At 35.6% G+C, this 22,893-nt stretch overlaps 1 protein-coding gene across 3 annotated transcripts in view; it reads right to left on the reverse strand.

Annotated features, from left to right (window-relative positions):
- The window catches only part of KIF2A (kinesin family member 2A), a 58,108-nt gene that overhangs the window by 1,753 nt on the left and 33,462 nt on the right, over positions 1-22,893 (reverse strand). For 2 of the 3 annotated variants that reach the window (XM_054652015.2, XM_077172224.1), the window contains exons 9-20: positions 21,390-21,552; positions 17,971-18,061; positions 17,763-17,826; positions 17,240-17,331; positions 16,856-16,998; positions 15,935-16,139; positions 12,866-12,976; positions 8,595-8,662; positions 6,784-6,897; positions 5,506-5,656; positions 3,883-3,984; positions 1,751-1,886 (exon numbers count right to left, since the gene is read on the reverse strand). In XM_054652015.2, the coding sequence (XP_054507990.1) occupies positions 1,751-1,886; positions 3,883-3,984; positions 5,506-5,656; positions 6,784-6,897; positions 8,595-8,662; positions 12,866-12,976; positions 15,935-16,139; positions 16,856-16,998; positions 17,240-17,331; positions 17,763-17,826; positions 17,971-18,061; positions 21,390-21,552 (1,440 nt within the window). The remainder of the gene's footprint in view (positions 1-1,750; positions 1,887-3,882; positions 3,985-5,505; positions 5,657-6,783; positions 6,898-8,594; positions 8,663-12,865; positions 12,977-15,934; positions 16,140-16,855; positions 16,999-17,239; positions 17,332-17,762; positions 17,827-17,970; positions 18,062-21,389; positions 21,553-22,893) is intronic. The other variant, XM_054652017.2, reaches the window with a different exon arrangement.

Below are 22,893 nucleotides of genomic sequence, written 5' to 3' on the forward strand. Positions count from 1 at the left end.
TGATGTGCCTGTGCTCAACAGATCGTGAAACTAAGCCCTGATCCTCCACATCCCAGCTCTAACAAACAACAAAGAACATTCCTCCACGAAAATAGCTGACACTACAAACTACTAAGGGATTGAGCTAAGCTTGCATTCAAAACCATGCAAACAAGTGTCTTCTTGGATACTACCCCTGTCTCTAGGCAGGATAGGTTTGTAAATGGCAGGACTGTATTCCCAGCATGTGAACTGTTCATACTTCCATTCTCCTTCTATCTTAGAGAGTCTAGGGAGATATATACTACCTCTATCCTATTCTTTCCCAACACCTTCCAAACCCCTTTTAGGGACATACAAAATCATATTTAGAGTACAGTCTGCTATTTCTAGTACATTCCAAAACCCAGAACAGTAAATTCTAGTCCCCTCTGTTTTCTTATGAATGTGAAAAACATTTGTGAATAAGTTTTGGAACTTACTCACTGTAAATAGTTAAATGCACTGTTCGCTAGTTTCATTGTAATTCAGTAAAAGTGGGAGAAACTTAAGGAAGGAAGTGTAGCATCCTTGTTTTTCTATTCCTATCCCTTCTATTCCCCAGTAATATGCCCAAGAATGGAAAGAAGGAAACCAAAATGATGGCAGTAATATGTCATCATATTGCACAGTGACAGAAGTAAAGGCTGAACAATTGCAGAGTGACCATTACATGCCATGAGCACAACATAGATGATACCAAGACAGCATATAAATGTTTTCTCTTGTAAAACTACCGTTATATTAAGCTGGTTGTAAAGATGCAAGATCTCTTAGCATTTTACCTCCAGTAGGCTTTTCAAAAACATTGTCTGCTAAGTTTTTGAAGAACAGGTAGCCATCTAAACTGTATTTTTTTTACTGCTGGTGTCTCAAAAGCCATCATCCATAAAAAAACAAAAGGAAACTCTTAACTCCTAGCAAAAGTGTAACTAGCATTGTCAGGAGGCAAGCAGGCCGCATCTGATCTGCTTGTATTCCAAGCAGATACTCAGACTGAGTAAAAAGTGAGATTTTAACTTACAGTTTTTTAACATAGATCAAGAAAACTGTTCCATCAGCCCCCCAACCCACCCTTGAGCTTTTGCCAGTAGAGCAGTATGTCTCCTGGAGTCCAAACAGTTAACAAAAAATGAAAAGGAAAATTAATCTCCAGGATATAACCAACTGACAAGCTCATTTTAGAAGACAAGTGGAAGAGTTAATTTTGGGCACTAAGAATTAGATGCTGTTTGTTTTTCAACAAACACAGGCTGACAAAATTCAAACAAAGGCTGTTAAAAAAAACGAAACTAACAACTAAAATACTCAGAGCTTGACAGCACTGTTAAGCAGTTTTAAAAATGACAGCAGGCTCCCTGCTACACTACACAACATGGACGGGACAGTTCCTACTGCTTTTTCCTCATTGCATGGCCTTCTATTCTTTTTCATACAGTTGGTTTGGATTTTCTTACCTTCCTTTAGTGTTTTTGAAAAAAAGAAAAGTTGCAAGACTGAGTTGTACTTCCTGGAGGTAAAGCATAGACTCCTTCTTTACATTAGGATGAACTGGTCTTAGATGTGAACTTTTTCTTAGACTGCAGAATAAATGCTCCTTCCATTGAAGGCAGCATAAGCAGGGAAAAAAGACCCTAGAATATAACCACTTTTTATTTCCTCCTTGTTTTTACTGCCAAGTCTCCATGGCATATGCTAATAATGTACAGAGAAATGATTAAAAGCAACTTACCTCTAAGTTCAGTCAGAATATCAATTTTTTGCTCTAGAATTGCTTCAAGTTGGGTAGCGTAAGAATCCACATCATAGTCTACTTCTTCTGTCATCTCAAGAAGTAGTTTTTCAACTTCCAACCATCTAATGGATTCCTAGATAAAAGTTAAAAAATACAACAAAATACATCAGCAACATGTCAAGACAAAGAGCTGATTAAGACTTTTTCACACAATTAGCAGACACTGTACAGCCTAGTCACCTCAATAAACCAGATTTCAATCCAAAAAGGAACCCTTATTCCTAATGCAACAAAACTGCATTTTTTCTACGTTATTTTTTAATTTCAGTGTCACATCATCACAGGCAAACCCCAGCTACCCAGTTCTCTTCAAATTCAGAACATTAGATGGTTGTAAAGATGAGAAATTTAGGGAACCGAACTTTGTCATGTTTGTCTCCCCTTAGACAAGAGTCAAACTTTGAAGTCAGGCTCTAAGTTTGGGCTGCTTACCACTATATAGTCACAGAGTCATTATTGCATTCAAGGAGCCAAGATAATTCTGGCCTGTTTTGAGAGAAGCTGTATAAAAAGGATAACTATTTTAAACTCACTATTATATGATCTAAATCCACATGCAGGAATACAATAAAGGTTGGTTAAAGAAGGTTATCTTTGCACTCTGAGCATTACAAAATATAAGAGGGGGAAAAAAAAGCTTGCAGCAAAGAAGAGTGCAGCCAGGAGTTTAAATGTTACAGAACCATGCAAAATTGTGATCAGAAGAACTGAGCCCATTGGAAATGCTTTGGGGTTTAAAAAAAAAAGAAAGCAGCTGACAGTTCTAGGCATACTAGAAAGCTTGGTTTGACATATTAAGATGAAGTCCTTCCCTCTGTGCTCCATAGCCCAAGCAAAACTGAAAATGTAGTCCAAAACCCTTGTTTGTTTTTTGGCTTTCAGAAGAGATGGAGCTTACACCAGGGTAAGATTCATCTCACCTAACATAACCTTGTACATTGAAGAAAAAGACTCCTGAACACATAGAGCACTCTGAGTTGCATTGGTCTATTTTAGCCATTTTTGTTAGGAAAGGATGTAGTGTATCAGGAGAACATTGACAGAAGATGCCTAGTACAGCTGTGGATTTTGTATCAGCGCAGTCCAACTATACACACAGCATAAACAAGCCATGCTGTGAACGAAGGGACCTTAGGCTTGGACACGTTTCCTCCCAGAGACTGCCAGAAGGAGCAATAATCTCCAGCAGAAGGCCAGATGGACACACAGAGGCAATTACATCTTAAACTAATTCATCTTGTCCCTCCAGAAGCCGCATTAGGACATAGGCTCAGCATATGGCACATGACTTTCACACTTCCATATGTTTTACTTCAGGGCTAATGTTCCATAGTAACTAGACCTCTACATACGCTGTAAGATGTTTTATTTAGCATCTTGCTTTATTGTGAATGTTCCACTAAGCTAGATACCTAGGCTGAGGAGATAATTTGTATTCCCTACAGGTTTGATGGTCTGCTGTTCTCTAGGAACAGACGTGCCAAACAGCTTGCCTAAAGGCTTTAAGGTTATGAACAGAAGCAATCCACATTTCCTTCTGAAAACAAGTAACTTATTGCCATGATTTTTTGAGTGTAAAAGGTTCTATGGCACTGACCAGTACTACATGGGAAGTATTGCTTCCAAAGGCTCTGACTAACAGCGAGTGAAATCTTTATGTACCTGTAACATGGAATCAAATAGGCAGTTTGAAATACATGACTCTCTTCTGGATCTCAGAGGGAGATGTTACAAAAGAATACTCAGATTCAGACACAATACTTGGAGGGAGACAACCAAACAGAAATGGCACCAACAGAGACATAACTATTAATTACCAGTCCAGCAAAGGAAAATTTTACTAAATTTCTGGAATGACACAGAAATCATAGGGACAAAGACTGGGTGTTATGGAATCTGTTCCTGTTTGTTTGATACAATCAGCTTAACATAATAAATCAGTTTAGGAATCTTTGACAGACAGAATGACTACGGATCAGATGCTCCTCCATCTTCAAGAGTATGCACTTTCATTGGGAAAACCTGGATTCCTGAATTACGTTAAAACAAAGTGGAGGTCCATCTTTTACCTGGAACACAGTCCTGTGGTCTTCTACTACTTGCTCTTCCATTTCTACCATTTGTGACACAGCTTCATGGAAACTAAACAACTGTGGAGAAACTTCTTCTTCCTAAAAACAGCAGTTAACCTTGTTAGCCTGGAAAGAACTGTGACTACAGAAAAATGTTAAATGTGACCCATTTAATCACAGAACATGCTAAAAATATGCAGAAGGCAAAACCTTTCACACAGAGAATTTACTAGAATAGAATACTCCTAAGAAGTATTAAGAAAACCTCCAGGAATGAACAGAAGGGGCAATAAATTCAAAATATTTACAGAGTTAAATTTAATTAATATTCACCAAAAATTTCCAGTCACTAGTACTAACAAATACCAGTAATCAGAATATTCCACATAAAAATAACAAGTTAAATTAATGGGAATAGGAAGTCTCAAGGGAAGAATTATAATTTCTAACAGATTTTAATGCCCACAGAAAACTTTGGGTTTCTGTCAGGGCTTTTTGTTGTGCATGCTGCAACAGACAGGAAAAAACTTTCAAAAAAAAGAGAACAGCAATTACATTCAACACATTCCAGGAAATCAAAATTAAATTAAACCTTTGGGAAAAAAAGTTAAATAAATGTGAAGGAAGAAATCTAAATTGCACCTAGTGACTGCTAAATTAGAAGAAGGAACACATAGATTTACAAACTGAAGCCTTCTAAAGAAGGCTTCTTTAGAAATGAATAGCCAGCAATACAAAAGTACTGTAGGCTGTAATTAATGTTTATCAAGACAGTGTAGTTCCTTACACAATGCCTTTGAAATAGTTTTTAAAACATTAAGTAAGGCTTAAATTCATTCAACATGAGCTATGAACTAAGTTATATGATAGGATACATCCAATAGGAACCTCTAAGAATCACTACTATGTTCTTATGAAACAGAGTCCTGGAAAAAAAGTAATTTACTAAAGTGAGATATACCACAGATATCACAAAGAGATGACTGACAAAACTGAGAGTCTTGTGAGAAATGTTAGGATTGTAAGGATTTTTCCTATTTTTCATGGGCATTTTCACAAATAGAGTTTTAATTCCTTTTGAAATTTAAGGACCAGGACTAAAGCTGATAATCAGCAATGAGGGAGAATGTCCTTCAGAAGACATCTCTCAGCTCCCTACTCTTCCAGCCCAGGGAGACATACTGGGAACATCATGTGGCTGTCATCCCAGTTTACTGGGGTTTCACCCTAGGAAAACCAGGATGGGTAGCCGGATTTCCACATGCAGGGAAAGGCAAACTCAATTGAAATGAGGTTTGCATGCAGGGAAAATAATGCTCAAAACCAGAAAGGGTTAAATAAAACAGATGAGTTTTAGGATACTTTCAACTGCCTAAAAAATGTGATGCTATCGTGGAAAAAATACATGACAGACATTAAAAGCCCTAGGCAGCATGGATGATAAAGAAACCATTCAAGAAACATTTTCTTTTGTAAGGAAATGAGTGTAATACCATAAACAGAAAAGGTGAAGAGGTATGCTGTATGTATTTAAGATCTTACTAACAGGCTATTGATCTGGACTTGTTCTGCCCACTGTATGTCATCATCTCTTTCCATATAATTCTGTAAACCACTCACATTTTGTTCACAAAGCAGTTTGAGATCATCTCTCTGAGGAGAGCTTCCCACACCCCACTGTGTCTCCAAGTCATCCATCTGACTGGGAGTATGGTGTATAATGGAACGGATATCTCCTGCAGCACTAGGATCAACTGTCAGCTCCTTCACCCTATGGGCAGAAAAATGTTTCATTTGAAAATTAGTCACCTCCTGTGCGAAAGAGTCACAACCAAAAATAAAGCTCTAAAGGTTTATGCACAATCAATTCATTTAATAAGGAAGATGGTGATATCAGCTTCACAAATTTAATGTACTTTCAGTGACAAAAAGATGTTAGTCCAGTTCCTAAAAGGCATGGACCCTTGCATTTTTACTACTTGCATGTGGATTAAAGTAAATCTAGCAAGAAGTATTTTCTGATTGAAATCTTACTACTTGTTAACAGTTAGGAGGGCAAAAATTTCAAACTCCTCAACATTAACTCAGTGGGTGATATTTCAAAGAGAAGGACATTCAGCACCCTAGACCTGACAATATTTCTTTTTCTGCATATACAGCTGCACTTTAAAAAAGTTAGTCAATTAGCTCTGCACTAGCTGTTATAAGCAAATGAACCAAGAAATTCTGAAGAAAATAATAACTTGCAACCAAACATTTCAGAGAATAAATAGATCCTTTCACTAATTTCAAAGGTGAAAATATTTTAATAAAATGGTAGGCTCTCACAGCATGTAAGTAGTTTAAAGACTGACCATGATTCTGTCAAAAAAAAAGCCTATTTAAAAGCAAATTTATAAAAGATGCATGAAAGTCTGAGAGCAAGTTTTAGAACATATTCTCAATTTCTTTTACGGGAAAAATGTTCTTTCAACTACCATTTATTTACTACAATAGAAAATATTTTTCATTTATCTTCAGAGTGCTGAAAAGCTTTAATAACAGAAGTATATATATATTTAAGAGAATTTTCCCTTTCAGAGATATTCAAATTACCCTAAACACAGAATTGTTAGATTTGGTCCATTAAATGTACAAAGGTGACATCACCATTTCTATTTTTTTTAAATGTATGAAGGGAACTAGCAAGCCTGGATACAGAATGTGGATGTTTAAGGAGGGTAAACAAAATACTGGGAAGATGATTGCATATCATGCAGAACCATCACCTGCCAAACCAAAATTAAAACAAAGTATGTGTGACTCAAGGCAAGGGGACTAATGAAAGGTTGGTCTGTAAAATTACATAGCCAAAAAGAAAACTTAAAAATAAAGTTCCATGTATAGAATGAAGTCGACCTGGTGTTTGAAGGAGAAAAGTCGTCATACTCATAGGAAGGAGAGAGATCAGAGCGACTGCCACTACCCTGTGAGAAGGGAATGTCCGAAGGACTAATTCCAAATTCCTTTACTCTGCAGCAGCAAAATACAGTGGCAAATTAAAAGAAAATGTTCTCATAAACACAGTTAAAATGACAACTCTTTGTTTAGCATACTCCTTTAATTGTTTAACTACAAAATCATATTTATAACACAAGTGTTACAACATCTTTAAACTCTCTGCAAACAGTTCAGACCACTAGCAAAACTGAACCAGCAAAACCAGTGCTGTTAATTTGCAGGAGACTATAACAGCAGTGTTTTGAGAAGAGTAATTCCAGATTTCATTTTGTATGGTTAATATGATTTGGTCTACATTCAATATTCCACTAAATTACTCCTTTTAAAATATCAAGATACAAAAGCATAAATTCTATTTCACCTCCTGTTGTCACTGTCCACACACTAGTGTCCAGCACCTAAAACTAACTACAATGAAAATTATGTATTTTTAGAAAAAAAATAAAAATCTATACAAAACACATAAAGCGACATTACAGTTACAGCATAACAACATACAATTTTAACACTTAGAGGAGGAAACAGTTTCAGTACAACTATTTGGTACACTAGAAAGAGGTGCTTATTTTGTTTTGTAGTGACTTTTTACAGAGTCACTTCAGTAACGTAAGTTGTATAAGGGATTATAAGGGATAAAAGTTCCAACAAGTCTTGAATGTGCAAGGTCCTGCATCATGTTACTGTAAGCAGAGTAGATGCCTCATTCTCTTCAGGGAGGAAATGAGACAGACTGGTCCAAGCCAGGCAGGTTTACTACCAGCTCCATTAACCCAGACACAAGGACATTTGGAGACTGAGGGAAGCAGGCAGTAAGCCTCCCTAGCATGCCTTTGTGCCTTGACAAGCAGAAGCAGTTGTGGTTCTGCCTGACCTCACACTGGGCAAAACAGGCCCCCAGATGGGGGTGGCCACCTCTTCTGGCAAAGCCAGGGCTTCTGATGGCCCAGAGGCTGTCTGCCACCTTTGTCCTTTGCAGCAAAGCGTGGGGCATCTCTGAGTCACAGGTCTGGCTGCAGGGACACACAGGACCTGACTGCCCCATCTCCACAGACTTTAAACACAGAAGAACTGCAGCAGGTGAGGGCTCCTTTCAAACACTCACTGGAGAGAGTTGAACACTTTCTTACAGCAGTACAGGTCTCCAGTGATGCATCTGCCTCTGGAGACACTAATTTCTCTACAGCAATCATAAAGCCTGTTGGATTTTCCACCTTTTTAAGCCTTCACTTAGTGTTCTCAGATATTTGCTTGAATTTGGGAAGCATGAAATTTTATATGTGTATATAATACAGACTGGCAACTGCACACAATTCCAGAAAAGGGGTGGGGGAAAAAAATCACATCACAGAATGGTATTTAGCTAACACTCCAGGGAATCTTCATGAACACCAACTATCCCTAATGCAAAAGATGGTCCTTTCAAAGGGCAAAACTAATAGTAGTATGTCCTACATACCTTGCAATCCACATTATCCATCTCTGGCTAATGGCACAGATGCAGTTTTAGTCGATTCTTTTGTAATGGTTGTACAAAGTGACAATTTAAATTGAATATGAGCCTGGATCAGTAATTTGGTTTTAATTTTAGTAAGAAACACAACTACCACTGAATTATTCAAGTAGCTAAAATAATCATACATCATGGAACAACACTATTCCAAATTTCAGTCATCAGCAGCCAGTACAGCTTTAAGAAATGTTTTTCATACCTATTTGCGTATCTCAATGTATTTAGAGTGTTTTCACATGATGCCATTCCTGGAGAAATCGTAGCAATCTGGAGAAAACAAGCCACACATTAGTAAATCACTTTATACAGATGAAAGGGTAGATAAATTTAAATGTATATATTTTTTAATCTCCAGTTTCATTTCTGATCTTCTACAAAAAATGTCTGCTATGTACAGCTGTCCTTATATGACGACATCTCAGGGACACACTAGATGTCTAGTCAAAGCTTCAATTTAATTTTTTTAACCCTACAAGGAACATCAAGAATTCATAGAAATTCAATTTCCCCAACCATCTTGGTAACATACTCTGCAAATGTGAAATTGTAACTTAAAATATACACTCCTCAAAAAAGGAAATATGCAACTGGGTCTAAATATAGCCTACAAACAATTACCACATTATTTTTTTATGTATTCTTTGAGCCTCTCCTCTGTTCAAGGAGATTCTATGCTGATTTTGGCCACATCAGAAAATGAACTTGATAGTAGTAAAGATAAGCTTAACTATTTTCCTAAGTAGAGATATATTTTTTCTCAATTAGAAACAATCTGTAAACAGTACTTGAAGGTAAATCTTTAATGAGACCTATCTGGAATCTAAAGGTCTTTTTTTTTCCAGTTAAATTAACTACTCTGAAGATAGCACCATCTTTCCTGAAATCAGCAAAAATTAAAACTGTGATTAGGAAAAGTGGGATCATTATTTCTCCTAGTTTCTCTCAGTAGTCCAATTTTTCCACCCGTTCTCTTCCCTAAGCAGTCATAAAGGCTCTACCCAGAACAAACACCTCTATGATCCTACACACTAACATTTTTGTGCCATCATAGACTCAGGAGACTGAAACTGATGGTGATTAAATAATCCCCGCCTTCTCTTTCATTCTGCTGCTGACATTCCTGTATAAAAGCAGAGGTAGTCATCCCAAGAGGAATTTCTCCTTCTAGGGAGAAAGGAAAACCATGTGGTGGAAGTGATCATACAGATCTAAGTGTAAACCTCTAATACTGGTATACATCAATTATGAAGGAAAACAACAAGCTTATATTTGAGATCACACAACTGCACGTCTCTTGTTCTGTGTACTAATTAACAAAAATCTAAAATTTCCTAAAACCCTTCCAAACTCATATAATGTGAAAAATGCATACATCTCTTCCACCAGTTTAATGTTCAGAGCATGCACAGACAGTGATGTTTAGAGATTGATGCTATTTGGCTTCCCAAGTCATCGTTACATGTGATACAGCCTAGGGACAGCTGAACTATCCTGACAATTGGAAGTGCTGAATGAATTCCATGTTTTCCTTCACTTTGTCTTTGTGGCTTTGGCTTTACCTATTTACTACCACTGCTGTAACACTAGGAGACTACTCCAACACTTTAAACAGCATAAGGTATAGCTGCTCTAGGGAAGTGCCATTGTAGATGCCTTGGTCTGTGTGAATACCCTGTTCAGGACACATGAACTTGCGCACAAGTCTTGTGTATGACCTCTCCTCAGGCTCCAACAAAACCCAGTCCAGGCAGGACAGGAGGACTCAGACCTCTCTGTTGCTCACTTTCTTGTTCCTAATTTCAAATGAGGATGGAAGAAGCTACACTACTTATGGACAGGAGCATCTTTCAGATCTGCAATAATCATTCTTCCTATTTTGAACCAATAGCCTCACACTGCTTGTAAGCCATCACAATGCGATCAATGGCCCTGCTGGGACATGGAAGTCTGCAGATTCCTACTCCCACGCTGGAGGGCTGAGGGGTCTGACCACTTCAGCTGTGACTGCAGCACACGAAGGATGCAATATGCCCAGGAGCAGCAGTGGTTAAAAAATGAGACTATTTTATGTAGTCACACGGCAGCTTTCAAATGACACTCCATTATCCTACAATGCAACTCTTCAAAAACTTTAAATGGTTTCTCAAACCATTTCGACAAGAACAGTAAAACTGCAATGACTGAAAAAACGAAAAAAAAATACTTATGCTGATTGTAAGTCTCTGGATTTCTTCTGAAGGAAGCAAATCCTAGTTGTAACAGTCCACACTATGAAGTTTCAAGATTTTATGAGCTTTCAAAATATTTTTCTGACCAAATTTGAAAAAACATAGAGTTTCCAAACCACAGTTTAATATTATATACAGAGAGAATACTCCATCCCTAAAGATGTAACTTTTACAACTGCAACATATCCATTAATAATAAAAGGAAAAATCACATAAAAATGAAGTGTAGAAACTAGCCAATGAGTTTTACTCATATATCCTCCTTACAGATTCATATATCAGAAAGCAAAATGGAAAACATACAGCGGATATTTTATTATTTCAGGGATCCTTTAGTAAGTTAAAAATCACAAGATTTTACTCCATCATTTTATATATATATGCTTTCCATATTGAAAAGCACCACATAGTTTTATGTGGTGAAAAGCACCACAACATCTTATTCAAACAGCACATTTGAACAGTGCACAAAATCTCTCTTGTTGAGAAAGTCCTTAGTAATAACCCCCATTGCTGGCTGGGGTTAAACCATGACAGTATCTTAAGATGAAATTCTGCTGATTACATTCTTAATTAAAAAAATCATGTAGACAAACACTAAGACCAGTATGTCACAAGGGGTCCTACTGTTAAGAAAAATAGCAGAAGAATGAATTTGAAGGCAGCACCTTATCCTCAAAGAGGTTTTTTAAGCTTAAATGTGAAATGTAGTTATGTGAATGAGAAAATAAAAAAAAATAGTTCAAGCATATTTCCACTTTCAGAGGGGACTATTTTTATTATTTAAGAACCTCCATGAAATATTTACAAAGGTTAATTATTTGATGTGCAGAGAGTAACTTCCAACAGGCTAATTCTTCAAACCTCCTTCAGCAGTGTGGATACACCTGCTAGAATTGCACCATCTAGCTATCTAATCCTGCATGAATGGGATTCATGAAGTTACAGAGTCATACAATGATTTGAGCTGGAAGAGACCTCTAAAGGTCATATAGTTCAACCCCTATGTAGTGAGCAGGGACATCTTCAGCTTGGTCAGGTATGTCTCAGTGGGAAAGCAAACTATCCTGTTGTTTCATTAGAGAACTGAAGGAAAAAAGGTTAATAAAAAAGTTATTTTACCACTGTTTTTGTATTTGAACCATACCTAACAGCTAAAGGGAAGACTAAGCTGTCCTAAGACCATGGTTTACACATTGTGGCCTGCAGACTTCTCTGGCCTCTAGACTAATTAATTCAAAGGAGCCTGTGAAAAGTAACCAACACAAATAAGCCTGTAATCAGTATGTACTGCAGAGAATTCACATTCTCATAAAGAGAAATGTTACAGACACACAAATAAAACAACTGGGCATCAGGACTTTTATCTGTCCTTTCACTCATCTGTCAGAAGAATTCTGTTTTTCAGACTGGCACAAATGCACATTTACAGCTATTCAACAATTATTTACATAAGTATATATACTTTCATATTTATAGTAGTTAATAATTTATAATATTTACAATAATTTTTATTAATGTTCTATTTTACATATTTATATATAACAGCTATTCATCCCATCTATCCCAACAACTTCCCTTTCAACAGCATGAAGCATATTCTGATGAGCTTGATACCAACTTTTAGTTTAATCTTTGTTGCTTAAAAACTAAAACTCATCACTATTTCCCGTCTACACCCTCTTTTCCAGAATTCTGCAAAAAAAACAAGACTCTTTTATAATTAAGACACTGCTAAAACAAACAAACTTCTCAAGGGAAAACTGTTTCTAGCTGCCAGCCTAGCTAGAAAACTAGAACCAGCAGTAAGAAAGGTCAATGAAAAAGTGAGAAGGGAACAAGTTATCTAAAATCACAGAATCATAGAATCATATGGCCTGGAAAAGACTTCTAAAATAATTTAGTCCCACCATTAACCCAATGAAGCCTATGAGCATGTCCCTAACTACCACATCTATGCACCTTTTAAAGATCTCTGAGGATTGAGACTAGACCACTTTCCCTAAGCAGCTGGTTCCAATGCTTGACAGCTCCTTCAGTGAAGAAATTTCTCGTAATATTCAATTTAAACCATTGAGAAATGTCTCTTTTGAAACCTCCCTTCACATATAATGTCAGTTAGCAAATAAATGTAAGTCCAACACACTACCAGTAGCATGCAACCAATTTTAAACATAAAAGCCTAAATTCGCAGTGTCTTTTCTCTTTGTAATTGTTAGAACAGTTAACCAAATCAACTTACCATACAGGTACGTGAGTTTTCTCCAATGAATGAATCTCTTAGCACCTGAGTAAGTTTACTTGCTCTGAAGGGTGTATGAGGTTTATTTCGGCCTAAGGCTCTAATGCACTCCTGAAAGAACAAAGAGATTCTTTATCATGGGTTAAATAAAGGTAATAAAAATGCAATTCAGAATCAGAAAATACATGCCTTGTATCTGATGCACTGCCCCCAAAAAAACATTAAAATGTACTGCTAAAAGCTTGAATTCAATAAGCATTAGAGTTCCACTTGTGATTAAGCTCAGTCCAGAGGAAAGAATTTTTAAAGGATTAGAAGCCTAAAAACTGTCTCAATGTCATCCAAATTGTTTACACCTATTGTATCCAACAACAAAACTAAACAGGGTTGATGTGAAATGTTGAGGCTAACAATTATTCCTGATTTTCAGCTACAAAAGCCTGAATGAACTACAACCTCTGCCAGCAGCAGCAGTGTGGGCAGGGATATGGGTTAACTGCATCAGTTAAAAGCAGTGGCCTTAACTCTGATTTTACCACTGTCTTTCTTTCCAGCTTAGAAGAAAACAAACTTTCTGAAAGTTCCACAGGTCACAAACCAAGTAGGCATAGGTCTCTACTGGAAGCAAGCTCTCTACTTAGCATTGGAAGAAACCTGGAAACATTAGGTCACTCCCTGTTTTAAAACAGTCTTTATGTGAAGAAACAGGGATAAGATCTTCTCTTCCATGCCCAGAGGCAAGGGGCTACACTAATATTTGCAACTGATTGGGTCAGCAATACTGCATAGATGTAAATATTACGGAATTACTACAGAGGATACAGCAGCAACTAAGTACAACAGTGACACCAAGATACCATTACTCTAACCATCACTTCTGTCCACTCAGCACTCTAATACTGTCTAATAAGTTATTCCTATGCAAAGAACTTTTAATTTTAAATTTTTGTATTGTCGCAATCATAATATTTTGACTGTTAATTCCAGACTCTGCATTTTCCTTAAGAGACATCTCTTCAGATGCAAGGCTTCCTTGGTGCACTTTTAAAGTATCTACACACAGAACTTCTACAGCCAACCAAACTTGAAATGTATTTCAAATCAGCTGTTTTGCTTTTAGCTGCACTAATAGATGGAATAAACCTTTGTGTTACATGAATAATTCTACAGAAGTTCAACTAATCCTCCAGCTGCAGATATATCCTATATTGAATTACTGATATGGCAATCACCAAGTTTTGAATTTTCATTTACTGTAATGATTTCTAGTTTCCTTTCTCCTGAAAAATTAGAAGTGGATTATCTCCTAACTAGTAACAGATTGTAGAAGAACACCACCAGTGTCTAAATTTGTAACAGAGTTTTAAGATAGATTTAGTTTTCATTACATCTCTGAAAACCAGGTAACAAAATGACAACATTACTCCCATGTAGAGACATTACAGAAATAAATTCCGGCGCCAAAATCCTGAACAGGTTAAGACAGGACTGATATCCAGATGGAAAGAGCAAATCTTGGATTATCAACAAGGACCACTTTGTCAGAAAGTATTAGTTTAACTGGAACGTGAAAATAACTTCATGGCTTCTAAACACAAATGTTAAAGGTTGTGTAATGTTTTTGGGATAGATGAAAAATGGCAAAAATGTAATTGAGAAATGTTTACGGTTTTGTATCACCTTTTAGACTCCAGCAAGATATACATTCATTTTTATTTCCCCCTTCCCCAAATAATTTTGATGAAAATCACTAGTACAGCAGCAGCAGAACTTTTTGCTATAATTAAAAAGACAAGTCATATAAAAATTAACCAAATATGTTGTATGAGCACTATCCAGTACAAAATAAATAAACTGGGAAAAAAAAACCTCAAACCAAACCCCCCAAACAAAATAGCTTTATTCAGTTGCATTTGGAAATGAGTAGTAGCATCAACCCAGTGGTGCCAGCAATGCTTACTTTGACATTAAAGCAGAATAGGCCGTTAAAAGCAAAAGTTTTGGAACTGCTGCTTCCAGTTTTTCAACATGCCATAGAATTTTGTAATGATACATTATACATCACAATTTTATGGTGTGTTGTGAGATCTATTTAGTCAGATACCAGTCTCCTTCCAAGTTTGTACTGGGAATAAAAAGGTAACCACACAGATCTTGGGGTTCAAATTTTTTATATAAAACCAGTGTTGGTGTTGAGAGTAGTAAACCTAAGCAAAACTAACCAAAACCAGAGACAAATTCTAAGGCATTCAAAAGCTACCATTTCTCCAGTTTGAAATAAAAAAAATACTTCCCCTATTTGGACTGAGCCTCTTTTAATCACTATAAAACATCAAAAAAAGGCAGATGAATATTTAAGTAATATTTCTTTATATTCAGTATTTCTTCTGTTTATATGTATTGGATGTATGAAAACATGCAAAGTGACTGTATCAGACAATTTGCTATGAAGAAGGGTTGGCAAAAATGGATTTCACCTTTCAAGGTTTATTTTAATTATTTGCTACATGCTGCTGTTGTTTTGCTTTAGTCAATATATTAATAGCAGCAAATATGTTGTCAGTGTAGTATTATTTTTTATTTTAAAAAAGAAATAGTGAGATCAGTAAGAGTACTTCCTGTTAGTATTTCATATTCTGAGTACCAAAGTAAATCATTTGCCTTCCCATTTTAGGTATGTATCAGAAATGTCTACAAATTCAACCACTGGGGACTTTTAGTGAACTTGGTTTTTTGGGGTGTTTTCTTTGTTTAGGGGTTTGGTTTTGTTTTTCAGTTGGTTGCTTGGCTGGTTTTGCTGGGGTGTTTTGATTTTATTTTACAAAAACTACATTTAAGTTGATAGCACCATGTTTCTGCATTGTTTCTACTTGGGACTTAGTAAGTGTTTCCTCATGCATGTAGAGGAAAAATTAATAAATTGGCTTATACCTGTCATATCAATAGACTATGTAGACAAGCAAAGCCTGCTTGTCTAATTTTACTAAATTTACTTTACTAATTTTACTTGTCAGAGCTATTATATGTAGGCTTCCACCTACTCCAAGGCAATAGAAACATATCAGTTACCTTGAGTGCTAAAAGGCTCTTGTTAATTTCTGCACCTTCCAGTCGCGTCTGCCTATCTGCACTCGAAGTATCTGCTCCTCTTTCATTGCCAGCCAAATCAATCAGAGAAAATTTACCATGCAATTTCCCTTTCCTTCTGAGAATAATCTGAAACACTGCGTGGCTTCGAGATGAGTGTGCATTTGCAGATGTCTGGCCAGATGTCCTTTAAACAAGAGACAAGCACAGAAAGACGTTAACCAGTAAAGGATCATACATGTTAAACACTAACTTCACAATGATAGGTTTTCAGTGCACATTCCTTTATTTTCTTACAGGCTGACAGAATGTCTAGCACTCTTGTGGACACTAGACATAGAACACTAATATTTGGATAGACATAATACAATTATGCCTCTTCTTCCATCTCTTTGAATGGAAATGGAAGATTAGTAACATTTTGCCTCCCTTTTAAAATCAGATCTTCACATATTTCAGATTATCAGAGCTTACATAAAAAATGTTGATGGCATTTTCATCTGATCATGCAGCAGTCCATGCTCAAGGCTAATTTTAAAAACAATGAAGCTGAAGTCTTAAAAAAAAAAAAATTGTGCTTAACCTCTGCCAGTATGCATCAAGGCCTTTTACAGATGAAGAACCTGGCAGCATTCCAGTTTTTAAATTATGTGAATTTAAGTCAGTAAGCTGCTTACATAATGCATGCAATTCACATCCTCTTGAACAATCAGTTATTTCTCTCTAGGAGACAAAGAAACTCTAAACGTCTCTATTTAAAGCATAGGTAGATTCTTTACTTGCAGACAACATCATCAAAAAATCACTTGAATATGGAAAGGCATCACTAGAAATACACCCCAAAAAATCTTGTTCTGATTTTTTAATGTACTATGAAAAACTGGTGCAAGCTATAGAAGATACCTGCAGCTGTTGCCTACTTCAATAAGCTTAAGAACATCTTCAACACATTTGACTTCCCGCTCCTGTAATCCCACCACCTGGACTTGCTGTTTACCATCTTCTAACACTCTTAATTTTGTCTTCCTGTTCAACAAGTCAAAAACCTTAGGAAAGGAGGAAAACAGAACAGTTAAAAGAGGAGCTTTGAAAAAAATCCTGTTTCAAATTCCATTTCAGATAATGCAAAACATTCCATGGAAATACATGATTGGAAGAGAAATGTAAAAATCCCTTGAAATACAGCTTTTAATACAAAGAGGGGAAAATTCTTTTATGTGACAAGCTCAAAATTTTGTCAGAAGTTTGAGAAACTCCTTCTTTCTCAGAAAAAGATCAGGTAATTACCTTACCACTGTAGATCTCAAAAAACGTTGCATACACTTGAAGTTCTAACTTCTTATAGTTTGGCTTCTTTAGCATTAAAAAGACATCTCGAGCTGTGAATACATTTCCAGAATAAAAAGAAATCTCATCATGTGTTTTCATTTAGTGAAGATTCATTTATGTGTAACAGTCTATTTTACAGCACCTCATATTTTGCACAAATGACAAATAAGAGTCAGTCAACCAAGCCTAAAACAACACAATCTAAACTGCCACATTACACTGGAAGATGCAGAAGACCCCAAAATGATAAACTGAAATAATCTGTTAGTGCATCTTTGTTAAGTAGTCTATATTTACATTTGTGTAAAGAAATGTTTCTTTACATTGTGTAAAGAAAACTCATCTAGGGACAACTTTTGCTACCAAAGTTCCACTGCAATGCAAAGAAAGTAAACTGTTATATTTATTTGTATGACAAAGAGTAGAAAATTTATTGATCTCAACTGGTCTGCCCAAAGCCAACTGATCAATGAAGTCTCACCTGCTAGTGCATATATGCCTTTAGAACAATCTTGGTTCTTTCCTGAAAAGTCGCCACCCATAGTCTAAATTTAAAAAAAAAAAGCAAGGAAAAAAAAAACACCATAAAAGTCACATAATTGTAGTTTACATATTTCTTATTTATTAGAACTCATCTAAGTGTGTAATGTTAGAAAAGAGTATTGCTGATTTGTAGAAGAACTACTTACATGGGTTTTCCCACTGCCTGTTTGTCCATAGGCGAAACAAGTGGCCATTCCCCTTTCAAATATGGTCTCCACTAATGGTCGAGCTGTAAACCTTAAATGCAAAAAAAACCTGTACTTAAAAAACTGGAGTACTTTAAGATGCCACTACCCCAAGGAAAATTAAAATGCTAAGGCCAGTAGTGACAAAATTGATCCTATACTTCAACAGGTCAAAGGACATTTATACATTAATTTCTGAAGTAATACTAGCTCTAAAGTATTCAATTTTTCCAAACCATCACATGCTACAAGGTCTCTCTCATTTGAGGTCTCTCTCATTTGTTTCACAACAATATTATCCTTCTTTAAACCCTGAAACAATGTCCTTGTTTTAATGATCCAATTCCCCACAGTTTACTAAACAGTCTGGAGCTCCCTCAACATGACAGAATATGAAGATATTGAAGTGAAACAGTGTAGCAGATAAAGAGTTTTGTCAAACGTAAATGTCTGCTGTCGTTTTTTTTCCTCCTCAAATCAACTTCCAACATTAAATTTGGAAGAGAAGAGGCCAAAACATGACTGCACATCTCAATTTTTGAGAACATGCATACATTAAGAAAGAGGTAAAGCTAATGGACACTCAAGCTCTTAAGAATGAAAAAATCTACTTATCTGTGAGGTACTATTTGCTGTATCAAAAGTATTATCTGAAGTATCATATTTTTTTTAGATAATTAATTTTATTTTAAGAAACACAGAGCTATTGTTCCTACTTCAGCTGCTTATCATTATTTCATTGTAAACTCCAAAAGCAAAGGGTAAACTAATGGAGAGTTACATATGGAGATGATTCTCTCTGCAAAACTCTTTCTAAACTTTTTCCAGTTTAGAATAAGTTGTTTTCCAGTTGTTTACACATAAATAACCTGATAGTGACCAATAAAGGAAAAAAATTAATTACAGAAACACTGAGATGCTACAACCTTCCTTCATTCTGCTTTCAAACACAAGATCACTTACAAAAACAATATGGGCAAGACTGAGGCATTCAGCAGCAGCCCAGGACTATATAAAGAATCTACATCTAGCTGAATATGAATTTTCATCAAGAATACACCAAAGATTCCTGAACAGCCTTAGCCTTTCTTTCTTTGCTTTTTCTAAGTATATATCTTCTGTCTTCTCAAGAGGATATTCCCGTACTTTGATGTTTGTTCTTTCTATATATAAAAATTGAAAAATTCACAAAGTCTAGCCACCTTAGAAGCACACTCCATTACTTCTGTTTGATTGAATTTGAAACTCTTTATTTTGCTGATTTATTAAAAAGGGACTTAAATGTATCTATTTTAAAGTAAGAAAAAATAGAAATATATCTTAAAATGTTTTCATAAAGGATTACACAACTCCAAATGAGACTATGTTAAAAGAGTCCAAATTTACTTTTACTAGAACTTTTATTTGCAACCTTAGTCTTTCAGAAACCTGAACTGGTTCTCCTTTAAAACTCACATGGCATATCCATTCCAACTAGTGAGTGTTTTTTAATATTAACAAAGATTTGCAACTCTGTGTTGTGGTTCATGGATTAAAAATACTTAAAATACAGGTTAAGCAAAATAATAACAGTAGTAATAATGGTAATAATAATGGTAGTAATAGTAATAATAATAGAGTGTGTACTTTTCTACCTTGGACTGAACATTTTTTCAGCATAGATATACCATAAATTTAGCATATTGGAGAAAAATGGAGCATCTTGACACAATATTTTTTTCTCAGTATGACCCTGAGGCTCTGATGAGAGCACATGATGACACCTATCCCATTCTTATTTCTGTTATTATGGAAGACCTTAAAACAGATTGCCCTTCAAATAATGATCATTATTGTGCCATATGAGGGAGATGGAAAAAGACTAGAGATCTACTGTTTCAGTTTGAATACAATAATCTTAAAATATATTCCTATATTGCCATTAATGTATTAAATAACTAATAAAAACTCTGAAAAAACTCAGTACAAAATACAACAACATTGTATACCAAAATATACCACCCCTCACACTAAACACCATGTTCACACAGATAAATAAAGGAAAGAGGGAGATTAGAAGAATGGATTGTCAAGCAAGATAATTACTTCATGCATCATCAACCAGCTGGCTCTCCCACAGCTCTTCAGCGTCAAGGAAAGATGCTTCCAGCAGACAACCAGCAAAGACAGAAATCTCCAAGGATACAGCTTTGCTGTTTACAACTCTTTTGTTAGTATTAGTTTCATAAGATTTTCCTTTTGCCCCCTTCTCTAATTATAACAAGCATAAGACAGAAGTTTTTATTTTCACAACCTTTTAAGAATTCTTTTGCTATCCACTATCAATCTGGGCATGATCCTAACTTTGACTTCCTAGCTGTGGATTAAAAACAAGTAAGATATTTCTCTGTCAATACTTTTTAAGACTATGGGAAGCATTTCCCAAACATAAGAAAAATTATATCTTCACCAAATTCCTTTTTAATATCAACATTTCCTGCAAAAAGTTTCAAAGTTATTTAGATGTGTACTAAGATTCTGACCAATATTATGTCAGTATCTAACCTTGCCCACTACTGTATGTGCTTCATTTAGTGACTTGTTCAAGGGAAATAGCTACTTCTAAACATGCTTTTAAAAGTGCTGTGTGAATTATTCCATACCAACAGTGGAACTGAAACAGAAGAGCAAAGAACAAAATGGAGATCCAAATATCTTTGGCCTATAGAGAGGATATGTGTCTTTGCTGCTGTTTGTTTTTAAATTAGAAGGATTTGGCATTTACAGCATGATAACTTAGCTCTATGCATTTCCACATTACATCAGCCAGATTGCTTCCAGAAGATATGTTAGCTCAGGCATCTTGGCAATACTGCAATATACACTCTCTCACTTTATTTGTACTCTTTTCTCACCCTCTACTGATTTGTTTCCATCTCTTAATTATCCTATATTCAGACTGCAAGCTCTTTGGTGCTAGGGCTCTCCTTTTCTTCCAGGTTCCCTGATGACCAAAAGCCATGACTCAGGTTTCTCAGGTGCTGCACACACACTAATAATAAGACTGGAAGCAAATGGAGAACTGATTACGTGGCTCAAGTAATCAGCAGCTGAGGAGGCAGGCAATACTTGCTAGAGCCTGGAATGCAGCAGGGCTTGGAGGAGGACTGGGAATAGGACTGAGGTCAACAGAGGTGGAAATGACATTGCAGGTGAAAAATTAGGGATAAAGAGTTAAAACAAAAGTAAACAGGTAAAAGAATGGAGGTAGCAATATACCAACTGGTAACACAGAGAATAGAGAATAGGAATAAAGTCTAAGACCAATGTAAGTGTAACAGTTATTAGTATGGAAAAAACATGAGAAAAAAGATTCACCAAAAAAAAGCATATACACATACCTGTAAACCATTTCATTAGGAGCCGTGTCATCAAAGGCATAATCAAAACGAAAAGTTTGGTTTTCTAGGTACCTTGTTAAATCCACCTTTTGTTTTGGTTCATGTACCATCACAACATCTTTACTAGGAATTGTTATTACATCAAGGTCTTTCATTAAAGTTTCTATAAAATAAGTGAAATATAAATTTAACTAACAACACATCATTATTTTTTACATTTTCTCATTGTTTACACTCTCATAACATCTCAGATAACACAGCTCCTCCAAGTAACAACACTGCAATGGATTTGGGCTTCTGATGCCTAGATAGTAATCTGCTAAGCAAGAGATTTCATTTTGGAAGTCTAATCATCCTATCCTACCAATTGCTAGAAATTAAGAGAGGTACAAAGCTGTTTAGACTAAAGACTATGATCATTAATTATGGCACTATCATTGTAACTTATTATGCCTTCTATAATACCTTTCTTGGACTTGAGGTCTTATTCCTCAGTGATTATATAGTCTTCTACATCTTACTACCATATCCTTCAAGTTTTTATAAATATCTTCTCTAGTGAAGAAATTAGATGGTAGTACTATACTGCTTCAAACTTTAAAACACAAAGAAATTAACCTCCTTATGATAAATACATTTTATTTTAAAATTTTATCTTGGTATTTTCTTTAAATTTTGCTTTCATTCCTCAGAGACATTTTCATTTGTGCATTCCTCCTGGAACCCATATTACATTTCTTTAAAATATAATTCTTCTAAAGTAAAATCCTTTCAAAATATTATCTTGTAAACAGAATAAGCTGAAAATTATAATGATTCTTCCTATCACTGTGACTTCAACAGTGAGATCCTAGATTATAATTACTATACAGCACTGCAATTTACTGCTAATTGTTGTATGGTATATGAGTCAGCAAAACAGAGAACCCAGTGATCCACAGTATGCACAAAAATAAAGACCCTTTGTGTATACAGTCAGGATTCACTAATGTGTCCTACTTGCATTTCTTTGTAAAATTTCTTAAGGCATGCAGTTCAAGAATTTGACACGACTTTATACAACCAGATAGAAACCTTTTCATGAATTAACATCCTGATCAAACAGTACGATGGTTACCATTGCATTACATTACACACCAATGGAAATGCACATTCCAGTCAATGTATAATGAATTTTTCAACTGCACTGCAATAAAATGAAATGCAATTATTCTGCAGCAATCACAGATAATAAGTAAGGAACAGTGACAAAAAGAAATGTATGATGGACAATTCTTTGCAGTAAAAACCTTTTAGTTTAACTAGTCAGAAGAGGATTTTTCTTAAAAAATTGTTTGGAGTAAGACATATACTTCTTCCCATCTATTTGGTATGAGAAGCTGCATTCTCTGCTGATGAAAATTAAGAATAATGTCTCTGTAACCCATCATACATGTCACAACTATAAATACATGTCACTGAACTAAAATCTCAAAGTGTCACTCTGAACACCTACTTCCTGTGA

This window comes from Agelaius phoeniceus, chromosome Z, assembly GCF_051311805.1.
Source record: "Agelaius phoeniceus isolate bAgePho1 chromosome Z, bAgePho1.hap1, whole genome shotgun sequence".
Lineage (NCBI taxonomy): Eukaryota > Metazoa > Chordata > Aves > Passeriformes > Icteridae > Agelaius > Agelaius phoeniceus.